At 44.1% G+C, this 19,683-nt stretch overlaps 1 protein-coding gene across 1 annotated transcript in view; it reads left to right on the plus strand.

The window, feature by feature from the left end:
- The first annotated feature begins 8,685 nt into the window (after positions 1-8,685).
- AGBL1 (AGBL carboxypeptidase 1) overlaps positions 8,686-19,683 on the plus strand; it is a 326,572-nt gene continuing 315,574 nt past the window's right edge. The window contains exon 1 of the mRNA XM_072981877.2: positions 8,686-10,905. Within this exon, the coding sequence (XP_072837978.2) occupies positions 10,855-10,905 (51 nt within the window). The 5' untranslated portion in view covers positions 8,686-10,854. The remainder of the gene's footprint in view (positions 10,906-19,683) is intronic.

Below are 19,683 nucleotides of genomic sequence, written 5' to 3' on the forward strand. Positions count from 1 at the left end.
CTCTGGTTATGAGTTAACAATACTGGGAAGATCAATACTAGATGCCGACGAGGAGAACCCAGGACAAAAAAAACCTGGTGTTCATAAAAGGGAATGTCGTTGTAAAACGATTATGGGCCTCCATGAGCTCTCTTGCGCGCTCCCTGCCCCACCTTTCTGTGCTCCCTGATTTGCACATGAGGTTATTGCTTATGCCTTGAGAGCACTTTGGAGTCTTTATACCTCTACATATTGTGGTGGCTTTATCGCTCTTTAGGGCATGAGTATATGTTTTCACCTGGCCCCTCGCCAAGCACCAGCTTGTACTCAAGGAACGTTTAATCGTGCTTGGAGTAGATCAAAAATGGGAAACACAAGGAGTCATTAGAGATAATACCTTTCTCTGTCTGTGTGTATACAGTATATAAAATGTCAACGAAATGACTGTCACACTTTATTTTAGGCTTGAAAATGCTTGGTCTACCTGGCACGTAAGGGACGTGCTGGCGCTGTGGGTTAAACCGCAGAAGCTTCTGTGCTGCAAGGTCAGAAGACCAGCAGTCGTAAGATTGAATCCATGCAACAGAGTGAGCCCCCATCGCTTGTCCCAGCTCCTGCTAACCTAGCTGTTCGAAAATATGTAAAATGCAAGTAGATAAATAGGTACCACCTTGGTGGGAAGGTCATGGCGTTCCGTGTCTAGTCGCGCTGGCCACGTGACCGCAGAAACTGTCTTCAGACAAACGCTGGCTCTACGGCTTGGAGATGGGGATGAACACCGTGCCCTAGAGTCGGACACGACTGGACTAAATGTCAAGGGGAACCATTACCTTACCTAGCAAGCAGTAGCCAAGGATTTGCATGAAGATTAGGGATGGGCAGAAACTGGAAAAGACAACGAATTGGAATGGTTCATGACCATCCCTAATCGCCTGGCTTAGATCTTGCAAAATCAAGACCGTGGTTTTTGAATCCATCTGTCTGTTAGGTTGTCCTCCTTTCCTGTTGCTTTCCACTTTTCCTACCCTTATTGTCTTTTCCAGTGAGGTTCTTGTTTTCATAGTGTGCCCAAAATACAACAGCTTCAGTCCACCATGACTTTGAGCCACAGAAACCTTGCAACTCTTTCAGGTGCTATAAGAGTGCGTATTTTTTTCTGAATTAACTGAAACAGTCCTCTGTTTACTTGTCCAAACTGAACTTTGCAGTAATGAACACAGTAGACGAAATTATCATCTCCTAACAACCGAAATGGGAGAAGTTACATTTTTGGACTAGATCTCCTAAGAAAGCATAAGCCGCCGGCCATGTGATGGGAGATGTAGTCCAAAAAAATAACATCCCCCAGTTCTGCTGAATTGTATTCATCCACGCAGACTTTTTTAAACAAAAGGAAGATCTGTATATTAAAAAGAGACAAGTGGCCGTCTGAGCAGAAAGAAAAGGAAGACAACCATTTTTCAGAAACCTGGGTTGAGTTAAAATCCTTAATTTGTAATTTGAAAGACCTGGCAAGAAATTCCATCTGTCCTTTTGTTTTCCCCTCAAGCTTTTAATCAGTTCTACTTCAGTTACAAGACCTTCAAGGGACACAGGCTCATTTGTTTAATTTAAAGCAGCTTCTAATCAAACTTGAACTGTTGGGTCTTAAAGCTTAGGATAAAGACAATTATATATAGTGTAATTGTATATAGTATATACACACACACACTAGGGCAGGGAGATCCGTAAACACACACATACGCACACAGAGGATTTATGATGACACCCACCAGGTCTTTCTTCTGCACAATGAAATGAATAGGATCTCCAGGAAAAAGCACACACATTTAATTTTTTAAAAAAGAAATATTTATGCAAAGCATTTATATCTTGATCTTCAGCAAAAACAAAGAAGGCTCCCAGGATATGTTATAAAGAAAAAATGAGGAGGTCTGTGGCTCAGTGTTATATTAAGACCGTTTTAATTTTGGGTGGGGGGACACTATCTTGCTTCTGCTGTTATCGTTATGGGCTGTCGAGTCAGAACCGACTTATAGCAACCCTAATAGGGCTTTCGAGGTAAGTGAGATATTTAAGGAGTGGCTTTGTCAGTTCTACCTCCTTGGTGAGTTTCCGTGGCTGAGTGGGGATTCGAACACAGGTTTCTTGAGTCCCAATCCATTATTCTATTGACTATTACAGCAGTCCCCTACCTTTTTAGCCCTGGCTGGGGAAGGTATGCCACCCCCCCCGCGCTCATGCGCATGCACGAAGGAATGCTCTCTTGTGCGCAGGCACAAACAGGCTGTGCGAGGGGGGGTTTCTCTCCATGGCCTGGTCCGGCTCAGGCCACAGACCAGCACCGGGCCACAGACCAGGGGTTGAGGACCTCTGGACTGCACCACGCTGGCCATCCTTGTCTTTTTTTATTTAAGTACCAAATTTCAGAGAATTGGTCCATCCCTAACAGACTATACAATGGGTATACAATATGCAGTATATATATGTTATAGTCTAAGAACTGTAGAGCTGGAAGGGACCCTGTGGATCATTGAGCCCAGCCCCTTTCAAAGAGGCCCAACTCCCAACCTCTGGCTCCACAGTCAGAGACCTAAACCACTGAGCTGTCCAGCAGTTGATTATATACATCTATTCACAAGGTATACCTCTTAGTCTATAACTATGGCAGAAGCCAAGGACACAATGCTAATCACACAGGTGATTCCTCCACTTTGCCAGGGTGCCCATGGGTCTCGTGACTGGCTGCATAACCAGTAGATGACCAGTTACATGATGGACAACCTGGCAAAGAGGTCTCTTGGGGGGGGAAACTGTTTGCATGATTATCATTGCACTTACGTTTCTTCCCAAAAGGACCAAAGGCCTATGGTTTTAAAATTATTTTTAATCTATAAAAGAAGTTGCTAATGTAACTGAAATGGATTAAAAACTAAAAATATCTATTGTGATAATTTAATTTGAAATACAATTGATGGTAAGTTGCTGAACATCTTTCTTTCTATGCTGCAAATTCATTGTTGTCATCATTTGACACCCCTTTACTGTGTACTGAAAATGAAGGCCGTACGAATAAATATATAACTTTGGAGTTGGTGTTTGCTAGTAAGGGTTTGGTGGCTGGCACAACAGTTAGAAAAGGGTTCATGTTAGAGAGAAACCGTTGGAGATAGGGTTGGGGAAAGACAGCCCTACAGCCCAGCTTGTCTTTGCTAGCTGGCTGTGTGGGTCACAAAACAGAACATAGAGTGAATCTTGGTAATAAAACAATAAAACGTGTTTGCTTTCAAAAGCAGAGAACCATTAACACACACAGTATATGTGCAAAGTGGGCCTCACCAAATAATCAGACATTTACTCTTTTATACCTCTAAGTGGAAAAATCCAAAGTAAAAAACTGACCATCAGCAGGAATGCATAAAGTAAAAACAACTGCTGAAAAGAAAGTACAACAACGACAGCTTTCTCCAATAGGCTGCTTATATGATATGATCAGGAAATGTTTTATTTTCAATAACACCTGTGTTTGACCTGACCCAAACTTCCGAAGCCAATGCCCAGTTATGCACACTTTATAATTTCTGCATTCCACATGTTCTCTCTCTTCCCCGTCAGTAGCAAGTCTCATTATTTCTTTGATTTGATGATGAGAGTTTTTCCGCCATGACATCTCAGATACACCAATTGAGCCCTTGTTTAGCCAGTGCAAGGTTGGATATTGGAGCAGTGGGAGGCTGTGTATGTTAGGAAGAATGCAAGGTATTTTATTTGTCAGAGAGTGTTTTGCTCACCTCCTAAAGCAGACATATTAGAGATTCCACATGGAAGGATCGTCTCCTACCTGGAGATGCACAGCATGTTTGATAGCATGGCAAGCCTTCTGCTTGGAGTTCCACAGCAATAAATCAGTTAAATAAATGCAATTCGTTTCCAAGGTTGTCTGCCTATGTTTTGTTTTGTTTCTTAAAAAAAAAAAGGAAAGAAAACCAATATCAGCTTATCATAAAAAGGATGTGAACAAGAATCTAACTGTAACTATTTCAGAAATCACACAGCAGTCAGTCAGGGTTGAAAGAGAACAAATTGGTCACAGCTTTTTTTAAAAAAGAAAGTTTATTTGGAATTGTCAATGCAAACTTCTGGCCTCTGTTGCTTGCAGGCATACCACCGAACGGGGGAACATACCTGTCAGTTTTGGTGGGAGATTAGAGCTTGGTATTTCTCCAGGTTATTTCTGAATTCTAATTCTAGGGAAGGCTCCAGAAATTATTGCCAATTAGTGAAACTGTAGATCTGATACCCAACAGGGGATCTGTACTTGCCCCAGATGTTTCGTCAGGCGAGCTTTCATCTTTAAAGAAAAATCATAGAAATCACAGAATGGTGGAGTGGGAAGGGGCCTCTAAGGCCATCAAGTCCAACCCCCTGTTAAGGCAGGAATCCAACTCAAAGGCGATCGGACAGAGGATTGTCTAGCTTTCCCTTGATTCTGTGGAGTGGGATGATAAACAGAGGGGGATATATCTCTAGACGGAGAAATGAAGGCTTCAGTACCTGCCACCTGGTTGTTTGGAAGACTGCCTGTTACTCATATATCCCCTGAGATGGTGTCAATGGTTGTTCTTTCTGCCTTTTACTAATTATGCTCAGATTGATGAAGGCCTGGGCAACTGAAAATGTTGGCGATGGTTGTGCAGTAATGGGATCCTACCTCTAGTGAACTTCTGCTTCTTCTCCGTATTAGGCATGCTTTGAAACTCTCCAGTTAGATGAGCATTTAGCAATTTTTTAAAAAAATTTCCTCTTTGCTATCAGGTGATATCAGTCAATGATGTGTGAAGTTGTGTAAGAGTTAACTAGTCTTTTCTGCCCGCCCTCCTTGTCTTCCTTGACATATTTAAAGGCAGACATGCCTCAAGTAAGTTCCAAACTGTAGGGGTATCAAGGGGTGGTTTGTGGGTGTTTAACAATTGCTTAATAACGAAGCAAATACAATGTAGGTTGGCCCCTGAATATACATGGCTAATCTGGATCAACCCTCCTCAAAGTCAACATTCTTATTATCCAGCCGTCACAATGCTAGACCTGCATCCAATATTCTCTAAATCTGATATTTGTCTCAAAAGTTCCGTTCTCTGTAGCTGCAGATATTACTGGGGAAGGGAGCAGAAGGGACCCCACCTGCTGAAAGATGTATACTGGTTTGATGCTGTCTTTCCCTTGCTTCCTCCCACCCCCGGCTGCTATTTTGTGAGCCAGCATCCTGTAGGAATCATGCTGCATAAATTAGGAGTCACCTAAGTAACATGTGCCATCTTGCCATCTGTCTTTAGCATGCCTGGATGTGTCCGGGGGAATGCACCCGGATGCACGAGAGGTGGACAGAAAAATGTAAACTCTGATTGTGCGGAATTTCTCTTCCATGCATGTGATTTGCCATAGAGTTCTACTCCGTTTTGCCCATACCGCTACTGTTTGAGGGCATCTGTGCCGCCATTGTACAGTGCCCTGACATCTCTCAAATAAACCGTAGTCCCAACAGGCAGTGAAATTACAGGACCACGTGTCAAAATAGGGATAGGAGAGAAAGAAACGTGATGCAGAAACGTTTAAATCAAGGAGAACCTGCTCTCCATGAGCGCCAAGCTTTATAAATGGGAGATGCTTTCCAGCAACCATGGAAATGAACATAGCACAAGGCTGCATGCGTGCATGCTTTCTTCTCCTCTCCAAAGTCTCTGGCAGTCTAGTTTGGTCCTGTGCATCCAGCTGCTCGATATTACCTACATCCATATGCGGATCAACCTTTATTGCAGGAGCACCCCGCTCAGTTTGGAAAATGGTAGATTTTTTCAGGCGCGTTGGGAGATATGCCGGATTCTGACAACAGGGGGCCCAGATAACTCGCTTTCGCCCAAATGAACCAGAGTTCAATGCCTTACTTCTGAAGCTGTTAGAAAAGCCTGTGATTAGAGATGGGTGTGAACTGAACCACGAAGCAGAAAAAAACGACAAAATGGGGCTTATTCGTGGTTCAGTTTGCGACCCCCACGTCAGGGGGATCATGTTTCACTGAAGCGAACGAACCACCGAACTTTCTCTCCCCCTCTTCATTGGGCAGAATGGATGCCAGCTTGCCCCTGTCACCTCTCTACGTGGTCCTGCCGCCCCGGCCATCCTTTCTACCTTCATCAGAGACAGCAGGCAGGCTTCCCATCCAGGGAAGGGCCAGCGGTCTCTGTGTGCATGTCCGCCGCCCAGTAGGTGGTGGCAGCAGCTGTGGTGGTGACAGCGGCAGGATCTGATAGGGAGGGAGGGGGCAGTGGGGAATGGGGCAGGCGGGCGGGCGGTCCCCTTCTGATAAGAAACCCCCAAAATGAATTGCAACCCAGTTTGCTGGGCCACGAACCACAAACCACCAGTTTTCTGGTTCACACCTGACTCTACCTGTGATATATGCAAGCCATACTGTTCAGCCTGCTTTGGTTAAAAGAAAAGAAAAACAAGAAGAAAGCATTAAAAGTCCTGCAGAAATTGATAGTTTCACTCTGCTTTTCTGACAGGTACAATTATCATTAGAAACAGAACAGGGGGAGGGGGGAAATAACTAGGAAGCCAGGAAACAAAACAGTTTCTTTAAGCTGTCTTTAATTAGCTCCAAAATCATTTTCCGCCAGCGCACTAATCACTTCTTCATGCTGAGTGCCAGCCAGGCTTATAAATGTGCTTTCAAAGGGGTTTGGTCCACCTTCGGTCCCTTTGCTCATCCCCAAGTGTGATTTCTTGCTTATCCCGGGGTTATTGTTGCATCAAATTCTTTTGTTAGACCTGGCGGGCCCTGTCAGGGTGAAAGCAAAGTCTCCGAGCTGGATCTTGGAAGGGTAGTTGACAGCTGCGTCCATTTCTCTAAGGAAGACAGGGCAGAGTGCTGTATTTTTAGGAGAACTTGTTTAAAAACGTTCTGGTTTAATAGGAAGCATAGAAGCAGCCAAAGCTGTGGGAGTCATGGCAGGATGATAATGGGTAGCCCATCCCATAGCCGAAAGGGTCGTTCGCCAAAGGCTGATTACAGAGGAGAAGGATGGAAAAGCTCGCTCTTTTTGTTCCATGTTTTTGACCATACATTTCTTTGTTGTTGTTAAGTCATTGAGTCATGCCCGATTCTTCGTGAGCCCATGGACCAGAGCACGCCAGGCCCTCCTGTCTTCCACTGCCTCCCAGAGTCGGGTCAAATTCATGTTGGTCACTTCGATGACACTGTCCAACCATCTCGTCCTCTCTCGTCCCCTTTCTCCTCTTGCCTTCACACTTTCCCAACACCAGGGTCTTTTCCAGGGAGTCTTCTCTTCTCATGAGATGGCCACATTTCTACCCTTCTGCATTTTGGCACGTGTTTGGAAATGCTTCCCAAAATCTTGCAACAGAACTGCTATAGCCCATGGAGACAGCCACTGTGCTGGCACAACTTATGGCACCTCTATGAATGAGCCAACTCCAGAATGTCCTGTCATGGACCATCCTGCTGAGCTCTTGCAAACCTCAGGCTGTGGCTTCCTTTCTGGAGCCAAGCCATCACCTATCTGGCCTTCCTCTTTTCCTGCTGCCTTTGACTTTTATTGTCTTTTCCATCAAGTCTTCTCTTCTCGTGATGCACCCAAAGTAGAGAAGCTTCTGTTTGCATCATTTTTGTTCCTATAGATTGTTCAGGCTCTGTTTGATCTCGGAGGACCCATTTGTTTGTTTTGAGCCCTCCGTGGTATTTACAAAACTCTCCTCTCACTGTTTCAAACAGATTCCCCCCCCCCCAGTGGGTTGGCGTAGTCCAGAGTTATTTCCAGAATTGCTGGGCTGAGAAGGGTGTGTATTCAGCAACATTTCAAGCTGGCCAAATGTTGGCTTACCCGGCTCTTGGACATCCTGACTAATCAAGATTGCACTGTTATCCCTTAAGCTAGAAGGAAGTGGTATTGATCATGATGATTCTTATAGATCCAGGCTTGGCAAGAAGTCCCTCGGATGTTCTCAGAACAAAGACTTTGAGAACAAAGTGAAGAACAAAAGATGGAAAGAAAAACGCCCCACAGGACATGGAGTCTGTTACAAACAGAGGGAGGACACAGACAGTAGGAAGTACAGCAGAATACAAAACAGTCAAAAAGATGGTTTGCTAGGCATCGGCGTGGGCTCAGCTCCTGATTGCCCTGATTTTCCAGGTCCTGGGCGTTTTATCAGTTATATTGATAAGTTGCCTTTCTTTGATGGTGAGGGTGGCTGTCGAACCTCAGTTCAACGCTTGCACTGGGGCAGGAAAAGGCAACTTGGGCAGCCTTAAGCCTATGCCTCAAGAACCTTCTAGTTGAGCCCTTCCTCCCAGGTGACCCACATTTACACGCCTGTCTGTCAGGTGGAACACTGAGAATGGAGAATTATGGGATTTGTTGTCCAGAAATAATATAATAATCCAAAATTCCCATCCCTAGGGTCTATCTCACTAGCCAGAAGTGGCTCCAGAGGGTGAGGAGATCTTCTGCTGACCCAACGTCTCCCCCGTCTCTCCAGGACAATGGCCTCCTCTTGCTTCTACTCTGAGGAGCGATGCACTATCTAGCACTGGCGGCTCTCCCACCTCTGCCTTGAACTGTGTTGTGGCGCTGTTGCCGTGAAGCTCACCAGTGACCGGATGAGTTGCAGCCCGTTCTGAACTGCTGAATCTTGGTTTTCTGGATGTGTTCCTTTTTCAAAAGGCATCTAGATGGACAGTAGAAGCAGGAAGGAAGGGCGTCTCATGGGGAAGACTTTGCGTGTGACCAGACTGGGCGGGCTCAGTTTGGGTTACACGTGTTTTAAAAACACACCCTTTTTGTGTGACTGTATGTGTCTCCTCATTAATCTATACACTGCCTTGAAACAGCTGCATATGGAACTCTTTCTGGGTCCTACCTGAGTGTCGACCCAGGTTCTCCTGCATGTAAAGCAAGTTCACTGTCACTCAGATACAGCCCCTTTCCAACTTAATATAAATTAGATTATACAGGAGAAGAGAACTGAATGGGAGGTGTCCAATCAGCATTCTTCTGTTCACTTTTTCCATTGCATTTTTTTTGAACAGCAAAGTTCACTACAACTATTGCAACAGGTTGCTCCTTGGACCAAGAAGGTTCCGTTCCATGGGTGTGCTGAAACTGTTGATGGTTTGGTTAGGGACTTCACAAAAGAGAGAAGTCAGCAAAGGTTATTAGGTGACAATTAGATTTTTTAAAAAAAAGTTACTAAAAATAAGGGCAATGAGATTTATTGAAGTCACTGTTGAATATATTAACAAATTAGGGAGCATGGATCAGTTACCGACAGAGATGGGCACGGACCGAACTACGAACCAGAAAAACTGACGAATCAGGTGGGTTCGTGGTTCGGTTCATGGCCTAAATTCAGGGATCCTATTTTGTTGTAGTGGTGGGGGTGACAGCCGGACAACAGCAGCGTGGCGGTGGTGTCGTCAGCAGAACAAGAGCAAGTAGCGTCTTCCGCCAAGCATGAGCTGAAATTTCCAGTTGGCTGGTGGTGGTTCGTGGCTACCCACGAACCACCACAAACCACCGTTCTCCAGGTTTGTCTCCATCTCTAGTTGCAATGAATTATTTCCAAGAGATCTACCAATTCACCTAGAGGATGGACCAAAACTTTTCTTTCACACAAAACATGCTTGGTGTCCTGCCTGTAGGAAAGGGGAAACATTCATGTCAGTTCAGTTTCTAAATCAGATTTTTCGAAAATTGAAAATGACTATATCTGTAATGGAGGCAACTTCGGGACGGAAAAGAAAAGGAAGTTGAATCAAGGAAATACCCCAACTGCCAGACTCATCAATCTAGACTCAGGGCATTGAGTGTTTCCCTTCAAAAAAATCAGGGTTTGAATCATGCCTTCAAGCGATAGTGCCGAATTTGGCTTGCCAATTACTTTTTTTTCCTCGGATGCTCCTGAGAGTATGGCAGGCAGATACAACACGGTTCTCCTGGAGACTAGAACGAGGAACGCTTTTTGAATTGGGCCAGTGCCCATAGGGGGAAAAAAACCCAAAGAAACTCTAGTTTCGTTTCGTTGGTGAAGAATTCTGCAGCATTCGTAAACTGCAAATCTCTGGTTTGAAATGGAAAGAAGATGAAAAGAAACAAACACCAGACTTCAGGGGAAGGTGAAGCTGACCCCCTTTCCCTCTTCTCTGTTCATGTGCAAGACAAGGCTCCAGATGACAAAAATGGTCAGGGATCCTGTAAAGAAGCCCTCTTCTCGGTGTCTGTTATATTGGTCTTGTTGGGCTCTCCTGGCTGCCGGCTGGGGCTTCTGTCTCCAGTTTCACTAGGAGGGACGTTGGCAAGGGCCGAGCGGCCTCCCACAGCCCCCTGGAAGCCTTCAGCGGGTCAGCTGAGAATGTCTGTCAAGCCGCCAGGCTTTGCTCTGTCTGCCCCCTCCTTTCCCCCTCGTAAGCTTTGCCCAGAGGATCTGAAGTTCTGCCTCTCTTAGCTGTTCCCTCTCTCGGCCATCACCGCCTCTCGCTGTGCACTGAACACCCAGACCTTTCGCAGGACGCTTTGCTTAATCCCTCGGATTTTTAATCTCTCCGTCCCAGTGGGAGAGCATCAGGAGGACAGGGGAGAGGGTTGGGCAGGGTCTCCGTACATGTGTATGTGTGTGTGTGTGTCCATTTATCTCTTGCGTGGAAAGTCTAGAGTTGCATTGCTTTGATGTTTACTCTCTCCTGCCCGGGGGTTTAGCTCCCTTGCTTTCTGAACTGGGACAGGGACGGTGCCACAGTGGAAAGCTTTCTAGTGGAGTTACGTGGTCGGTTGCGACTTAGAGAGGGAGCGAGTGGGCATGGCTGAGCCAGAGAATAGTGGCTTACAGGTTCTCCTTTCCACCCTGCAGGTAAGAGGACTTCAGATCAGTGAGAGACCTCTTTTTCCTTCCTTCCTACCTTCCTTCCTTCCTTCCTTCCTTCCTTCCTTCCCATCCCTCCACCATCCAAAATCAGGGTAGATCGGGTTGTTGTGATCACACTGGATGCTTAAAACAGAGCTGCCCCACAAACCAGGAACTCTGGTTTCAAAACCGCTCTCTGCTGTGAACATATCAGGTGGTTAGTTTAGGGAAGCGCATGTCTCTCTCGGCTGGCAAACTGTAATGTAGGCATAAGGAGGCTCCCTATCGACTTAGGGCTTTTGTCATATTTCCTCTGAGAATCTGAGGCACTATGTAAAGATCAAGTCACATTTTTATTACCCTGTATCTTTTTTTCCGGAGTGGGGGGGAACAACCTTTATTTCTTTTTAAGTCTGTTGCAAGCACCGGAATCTTTCTCAGGCTTCAAAGCAGAAGAATAAAATGAATCCCTGTGATTAAAATTTCATGCCTCTTGTCTTTTAATATTTTTTAAATTAAGCACCCCGTTACCTGGGTGTTAGGTCTGGATTTGGAACTGCAGAGGATAATTTCTATTAGGTACTGTTCCACATTCCTGGAGCTAGGAAAGGTATCTGTGTATTCTGAGAGCTTGCAACATATAATAATAATAATAATAATAATAATAATAATAATAATAATAATAATAATAATAATAATAATAATAATAATAATAATAATAATAATAATAATAATAATAATAATAATAATAATAATAATAATAATAATAATAATAATAATAATAATGAATAAATGGCACAGGAACAGCATACATAGTGCGCCGATATTTAATAGATACATAGGTTTTTTTGGTTAAAATTTGTATCTGTTACATAATACCAGTCAATGTTTTTATAATTTTGATTGAGTGTGCCTGGTGTTTTTGGATAATCATCATCATCATCATCGACGACAGCATTTCTCTATTGTTGCAGAAAAGGTAGCCGCGTGAGTCTGTACAAGCATCATAGGTAAACGCAAAACAGAAATAAAAGGTAAAAATAGATAAAAACATGGCAACACCTTAAAGACAAACTTTTGTAATTTTTTTAATGCAAACTTAATTGTATGTCCCTAAAATGTAGACATTAATAGAATGTTATACATGCAACAGAAGATGGGATTTGGTGCTCGAGGGGGGGGGGTTAAGCATCATGGCTCCTATATTTTGGTTCTTCTTGCTACACTTGTTGGCATCCTACCTCTAGTAAATTCCTGCAGCTGCTATTGAGTGAAAGATGCATTTAAAGAGATGTAAGAAGATTGTTATTTGAGAAGGGAGAAGGCTTCTTAGAATGTTAGATATGGCTGAAATGATGAGAGGAAGAATCTCCCCGGTTTTCAACTGAGTCAGGGCTGAGTCGAACGACGAGAGGCTCATTTTTGCCCAGACTGAAAACCTGTGAAGTCAGGTACTGAAAACCAAGGATTGTCCAGTGTTTGTCTCCCTTTTCTTGCCATCTAGTGGACAACAAATTGATATGCTCTTGGAATTGGTGTGTGTTGCTCCATAAGGATATGGCGCAGCAAACCTGAAGCGATGTAACATCATGCTTTCCCATCACACAGTGTTAGCATAGTGTCAACCGGTATGATTCTTGGAAGTTTTAATTAGCTGTGGGCATGGAGGAGATAGAAATAGTGGCTTTTGCGTAAATTTTCACCCCTCTTCATTTGGATAGCTCAGTGCTTTAGGTCTCGATGATCCATAGGGGTCCCTTCCAGTTTTGCATTTGAAAGGTTATCATCATCATCCTGATGGCTGATGTGCCCTGTGGTGAATCCTGTGGTTGGCCATGCAGGTAGGCAGAAGTGACCCCCCCCCACTTCACAATCTGGGATCTCCAGGGAAGGCTTGGAAATATGTCTAACTAAAACCAGGTGGGTCACTGCCAATCCATTGTAGACCAGTGGTTCCCAACCTAAGATCCCCGGAAGTTCTTGGACTAAAACACTCAGAAGCCTTCACCACAAGCTTTGCTGGCCAGGATTTCTAGGAGTTGTAGTCCAAGAACATTTGGGGACCCCAGGTTGGGAACCACAGGTGGAGACACCACTGACTAAGATTAGGTAAAGGTAGAGGCTCCCCTTGACATTTAGTGCAGTCATGTCCAACTCTAGGGCGCAGTGCTCATTCCCGTCTCCAAGCCAGTGCAACTAGACATGGAATGCCATGACCTTCCCACCAAGGTGGCACCTATTTATCTACTTGCATTTTTACCTGCTTCCGTATTGCTAGTTTGGCAGGAGCTGGGACAAGCGACGGGAGCTCACTCCATCGCGTGGATTTGATCTTACGGCGGCTGGTCTTCTGACCTTGCAGCACAGAGGCTTCTGCAGTTTAACCAAACTTGAGAAGGAGGCAAGTCCAGGACAGAGAAGACTCCTGTCACTTCCCTCTTCCCCAAGCCTGGTCTGTTCTCCATCTATCCAATCTATCATCCCTTCCATCTGTCTATTATTTTACCCATCTCTCCCCCTTTTTAGCCTTCCTTCTGTTCGTCTTTCCACCTTTTCTCTTCCTCCTCATGTATCCATCCTGTTCTCCGTCCTCCTACCCACATTTCTGTCACACTGATCACCCCCATAATGTCCCAGGATAGCTTACAACAGCAAAAATGGGACCATCTCTGCCAGATTTTAATCCCACTTGGAAAAAAAAATTGTATCTTTTTCCAGGTCCTTTTTGCCGAAACCCAATTGCTCATGCACTTCAAAAGAAAAGAAAGGAAAGAGACAAGGGGAAAGGTAGCAATTTCCCTACTGCAGTAAAATGACTTAAGAGGCTCAAGGTACCCGTAAGACCAACAGATATGTGATAGAAGGTGCATTTATGGATATGCACCCCACTGCAATTACTCATTTTAAGAGGGGTATCTGTTCTTAATGTTAGTTAGTTAGGCATCCTTAAGTCTCGAGAGACTATGGTAACATGCTCTGTATGAAGGACTTGGAACAGCGTCTAGTGTGGCTGAGAAGGCCAATTCGAGAGTGACCGTCCCTTCCACACTGAAGACAAATACAATCTGTCCCCTGTCCAGCTCCCTGATTTTGTTGCTTTCGTGACTGCCTCTTTGCCTCGGCCTGACACACGCAACCATTGTGGTGTGCACCAAGCAGGCACATTAACTGGAATCTTGTTCGTGTCCCCCCCCCACTTCAAAACTAAGCATTATTGCTTAAGACAAACCTGTATCTTTTCAGTGTCTGTAGTTCTGCTGTGTTTATCAGATAATAGAGTACCCGGCTACAAAATACGTTTAGTGCTTTTTAAAAGAGGTGTTTGATGAATTGTAAAAGACTTCAGTTGTTCATTGCATGTGATTTTCTTCACCTCTGTATCTTGCATTTGGCCATTTGTTGTTTTCTGATAGGTAAATTAGAAGGTAAACAGTGGCTTGCTTTTAAAGCCTGATTGCAAGAGGTGCATCATCAACAAAGAAATTGCATTACAGAGTGAAAATGGGTTTACCTGTAGGAAAAATACATTCCTATTAAGCTTTAGTTTCATAAGATTAGGGAACCATGGTTTAAATTCCCATTTATTGAGTGATCATGGGGATAGTTACATCTCTCAGGTGAAACTATGACATAAAACTCTTGCTACAAAGCACAGAAAATGAGTACCATGATGATCAGGGGGCTGGAAACCAAGCCCTATGAGGAGAGACGGAAAGAACTGGGCATGTTTAGCTTTGAGAAAAGAAGACAGGGGGTGATAGGATAACACTTTTCAAATACTTGAGGGACTGTCATACAGAGGAGGGGCAGGATCCGTTCTTGATCAACCCACAGTACAAGACCCACAACAATGGGCTCATATTACAGGAAGTCAGATTTTGGTTGAAAATCATGAAAAACTTCCTAACTGTTGGAGCAGTATGACAATGGGACCCATGGCCTCAGGGGGAGGTGGTGAGTGCTCCAACCCTGGAGGCATTCAAGAGAAATTCAGACAACCACCTGGCAGATCTGCTTTGACTTGTATTCCTGCATTGAGTGGGTGGGGGTGGACTTGATGGCCTTATAGGCCCCTTCCAACTTTCACTGTTCTTTAATTCTATGTTTCTATGATGGAAGAGCAGGATAATCATACAGTATATATATATATATTGAATGTTAATATTGTAGTTCCCTTGATTTTTACTTTGCATCAGTTATATTACAATTGTGTTAGAAGAAAGGAGAACGGAACACGTTTGGGAAGTAAAGAAATTTTAGTGTCTTTGGGGAAAAGCGTTCAGTGGTGCAGCCAGGCAATGCCTCTTTTTAAAGACAGGGAGAAGCTATTAAGCTGTGTTATGCCACCTCATAAGCTGCGGAAATGCAGATGGCACGGAAAGAAAAGGACTCTGTGCTTCAAAGGAGAACGGTATAGAGATGTCACAGTGGCAGACGTGTCCTTTCGGATTGTTTTCTTGCCCTGAATAGCTCAGCAGAAAGGATTTATGCTGTCATTGCAAAAACACGGATGTAACTGGGGGATTTTCCCATTAAGTTTTCTTGCAAGGGTGTGTGAGAATGTTTTGATTCTCTCTCTCCCCCCCCCCAGTTCTATTTGAGGATTGCTCTGAAACCTAAAAGCATGATTTGACTTCTGTTCCTTTAATGGAAATTTTTATTCTTGTTTCATGTTTCCTTTGTTGGCTCATTTTTCATGCTCTTTTGCAATATCCCCCCCCCATTTCTTTTTCTTTCTTTTTTCTTTGGCACTACATTTTGGTGCAGTGACCACAATGGTGTTGTCAAATGCCCGTTCCTTAATATCAATTTTGCTTCAGAATATGTCCAGATTTTGGCTCATAGAGATTTTGCTTTGGTCCATTTTAGAGAGGCAGTTTCCATTCCTCCCTAAATTCCTCGGGATTATGTTTCATGGGGATATTTTGTGGCAGGGAGTGTGACTGGTACTGTTAACCTCTCCATCACAACTGGTGGTGGACAAGGTGCCCCAAATCTGAAGATGTCCAAAAAGGGGTGAAAAATTTTTTATGGGTGATCTCGGAGAAGTGAGAGGGAGGAAATGTCTAAATGATATTTTAGGGGAAAAATTAGCCGGGGTCGCTTTCTCCACTAGCTGCCTATGGTACTTGAACTGGATATGATTTGCTATTAGAGATGGACACAAATCAGAAAAATAGCCATTTGTTTTGATTCGTGATTCGTCAAGTTCAAAGAATACAATCCCTGAAAGCTTGGTGAAGTTTGGATTTTGGATGTCTGAGTTAGACAGCCACAAGGCGAGCCACCCCTAGAATGTTCCTCCCAGACACCTAGACACACCAAAATCATAGAGCAGCTTCTGCTGACTCTCCTCTACAATCCCGCTAAGTTTGGTGAAGATTGGGTTTTAGACATCCAAGTTATACACCCACAGAGAGGGTCCCCCCAGGAAAGCGCTCTTTAGCAGCTGGCTTGGGGAAACCCAATGTTCACCAAATTTCGAGGGACTGTAGAGTTAGTAGAAGGTTCTCTGAATGTTGGTGTCTATAGGTGCCTGGGGAGAACTTTCCTGGGGGGGGTCCCTCTTTGTGGGTGCGTAACATGGACATCCAAAACCCAATCTTCATCAAACCTGGCAGGATTTTAGAGAAGAGTTGGGGGAAAGTCCACCAAATCAATGAATCTAAAATCACTGAAAATTCATCAGTTGGTATTCATCAGGTGCATTGATTTGGATGAATACAAATGACGAATTAGTGATTTTTGATGAATCTGGCAATTTATTTTTTGAGTTCGTGCTCATCTCTATAATGCTACATGATCGTCTATTTCAAACAGCCTTCCTCAGATGGTTGGTTTATTTAAAACAGAAGATTATTTGGCCAAAATCCTGATGTGACTTTCCATACATTTAAGTATTCCCTTTAACACCGTTTAAATCAGGCCGTTACCTAACACTGAGGCTGAGTTAAGGTGAGATTTGGATGAGATTTGTTTTAAAAGTTTCAACAATAAATCTCTGTCCTTCCTGAAAAAACTCAATCAAGTCTGTGCTTTGAAACAAAAACAGAGTGATTAAAAGTACTGGTAATGAACCAGACAATTAGACTTGATGGCCTTCCAACTTCACTGTTCTATGATTCTATGAATTATGGATTCAAGTTACTCTCTTAGCATCCACGCAGCCTGTGACTCCTCATGGCCGTTTGCCTGAACCGTCCAGGTTTTAGAAGAATGTTCTTTAGTGCAATGCAGGCTTGAACCTTTAGGTACTGAGAAGAAAATGCTTTCAGATATGGGAAGAGAAAAAATGGCTTCTTCTCTACGCTCAAGGTTTTTGTGGCTGAAGACGCTGGAATTTATTTTTAATTTCATGGTTGTTCCCATGTGCTGTTGTGTTTTGCACTGTAGCCTATTTGCCTTTAAAAAAATTGGTACTTTAAAAAAAGAACAGAATTTCCACTACAGGATAGAAATAAGGGAACACTATCCCAAAGAAACAGAAGTAGAATTGAATAACTGTTTGGATGATTGCCTTTTGTCCCTCCGAAGGATATGTGCTTAGCTGGGGGTGTCTACTCAGCCGTCCTCTTCCATGGTGTATGTTGACACTTCACGGAGGCATTTTGGCATTCGTTCCTAGCTTCAAAATGGCATACATGTTTCCTGAGGCCCTCAGCCTCTGGTTGTGGATTGTGTTCATTCAGAGTTGGCACCCTCTGGGGCAGCTGGCATGTTTCAGCTTTGAACTTGGTCCCAGTGTGCTGGATGGCGATGTTGACAACCAGCTACAATTCAAAAAAAGAAGAGGTGAAAATGACGTGCTGATGGGAACAGACATGCTAAGATGGGGGCTAGATTCCTTTCTTCACAATACCGGGACCTGATGTGAAACAAGACACAGAAAGTTCCTGTTTGCCAGCCAATAGCTGTCTCCCACTCCTTTCCTTCTGCTCTATTGTTATACCGGACTCAAGGTGCGATGCCATCGGTGGAAATGCTGCATGGTTGGGATTGTCTGATTTGCAGTTTCTTTTCCTGTCGACCACATGATGTAAAAGTCAATGCGAATCAACCTGGATTTTCCCTCTGCTCCTGGGGCTTTTACTTTGTTTAATAGTAAATCCATTTGCATGGATTCGGATGGCTGATTGCTTGATCCAATGCAGAAAAGTCTGTGTAGGGATACTGGTGGTTGGCAGGATGGTGCAGGAGCCTGGGTGGGCTGGATCTTTGCAAATAATGCCTTTCATTTTCTTTTTTAAACAAGGCTTGGTGCCAACACTGTTGTGCTATGGTACCTAAATATCAAAAAGGAAAGGTACAGGGATTCACAGAGCACAATACCTTCACGTTCCCCAGACTAGTCCAGCCCATTTCTCATCAGCCGGCACTTACAGTCTCAATACCTTACTCTGAGACATTAGTAGAATAAAAGGTTTCATTATTTATGATTGAACAAATCAACAGCATACATGCAAACATGACTGTTTTCAACAGACTAAAGAAAAGAAACGTAGATCAGAGAGGTGGGTCTCCCTCTGAATTCAGAGGCAGGGAAGAAATGATTGGTTAGCGCTGGATAGATTGATGGTCACCCCAGCCAAGAAGGATCCCTTCCAGACAAACCTACTAAAGACAGCATGCGAGTTTGTAAAAACTCCAACACTTTCAGTGAAGCTAAGGCTGTTTTTGCCAGACAACTGCAGGTCAGTTCATCCCAGCTTGGTCACTTGCTAAACGCAGCCGCTACTTTAATCGTCGAGCTTCTCATGGAGAATTTGGCAACCGAAACATCAAAGGGTTCCACTTCAAAGCAGAGATTGTGAAAGGACAAGAGGCTCCTGGCTTCATCTTAGTGATAATATTCATCTCGAATACAGGGCCAGCCTAACCCTCAAAGACCAAACAGGCAGTTGTCTGGGTATGTATTTTATTTATGTTACCTTGAAGCAGACTCCAGAGTCTAAGTGGAACCCTCCATGTCCCATGTTCAGATTTTGTTTCAGGAACAAAATGAACATTAGCTTCAAGTCCCCCCCCCCCACCTATTTACTCTCATCAACTAGCACTCATGGCCTCAATAGCACACTCTGAGACATTAGTAAGAGACATTTACTCACAGTTGAATAGGTAAAACCAGCATACTGTACAGAAATGACTGCTTATGGACTTTCAATGATAGGTCTCAATGGATTCAGGCTCCTGCAGACTACATTCTAGCAGCAAACTCACTGCCAACAGACGAATAGGGAGAGAGGCGTGACTCTCTTCAAAATCAGAGGCAGGGAAGAAACAATGGCTTACTGTTGGATTGATTGCCAATCACCCCAGCTCACAAAACTCCCTCCCAGCCAAACTTTTCCAAGGCAGCATACGAGGTTGGAGTAACACCAATAAGGACAATGGGTATATTCCTTCAACAAATGGGAGGATCTACCTTTGGGCCCTCCCTCAAAGTCCCCAAATACTCATGCATGCGTGGCCACTGGAATGCTGGCTGTGCCATTCCAGGAGCTAAGGATCTTTCTTTGTCTCTGGAAGGACCTCTCTGTCCACCTTCCAAGCTTTTCTTTCACTTGCAGCTCAGGAGAAAGCAGCTGTGATGAAGGAGGATGACTGAGGATGGGAAGGGAAATGCCACTTCATGCATCTGTTTCCATTTTGGGGAAGCCATAGCTTCAGGCTTGTTCTACTCATGCCTTTCTAAGACCCAGACTTTCTAACCCCGGGCTGCATTCTTTGCCTCCAACCCACGGTTGATTCTTCACTTGTCTCATCGGAAGGGCTTGTCTCATGGAG

This window comes from Pogona vitticeps, chromosome 12 (genome assembly GCF_051106095.1).
Source record: "Pogona vitticeps strain Pit_001003342236 chromosome 12, PviZW2.1, whole genome shotgun sequence".
Lineage (NCBI taxonomy): Eukaryota > Metazoa > Chordata > Lepidosauria > Squamata > Agamidae > Pogona > Pogona vitticeps.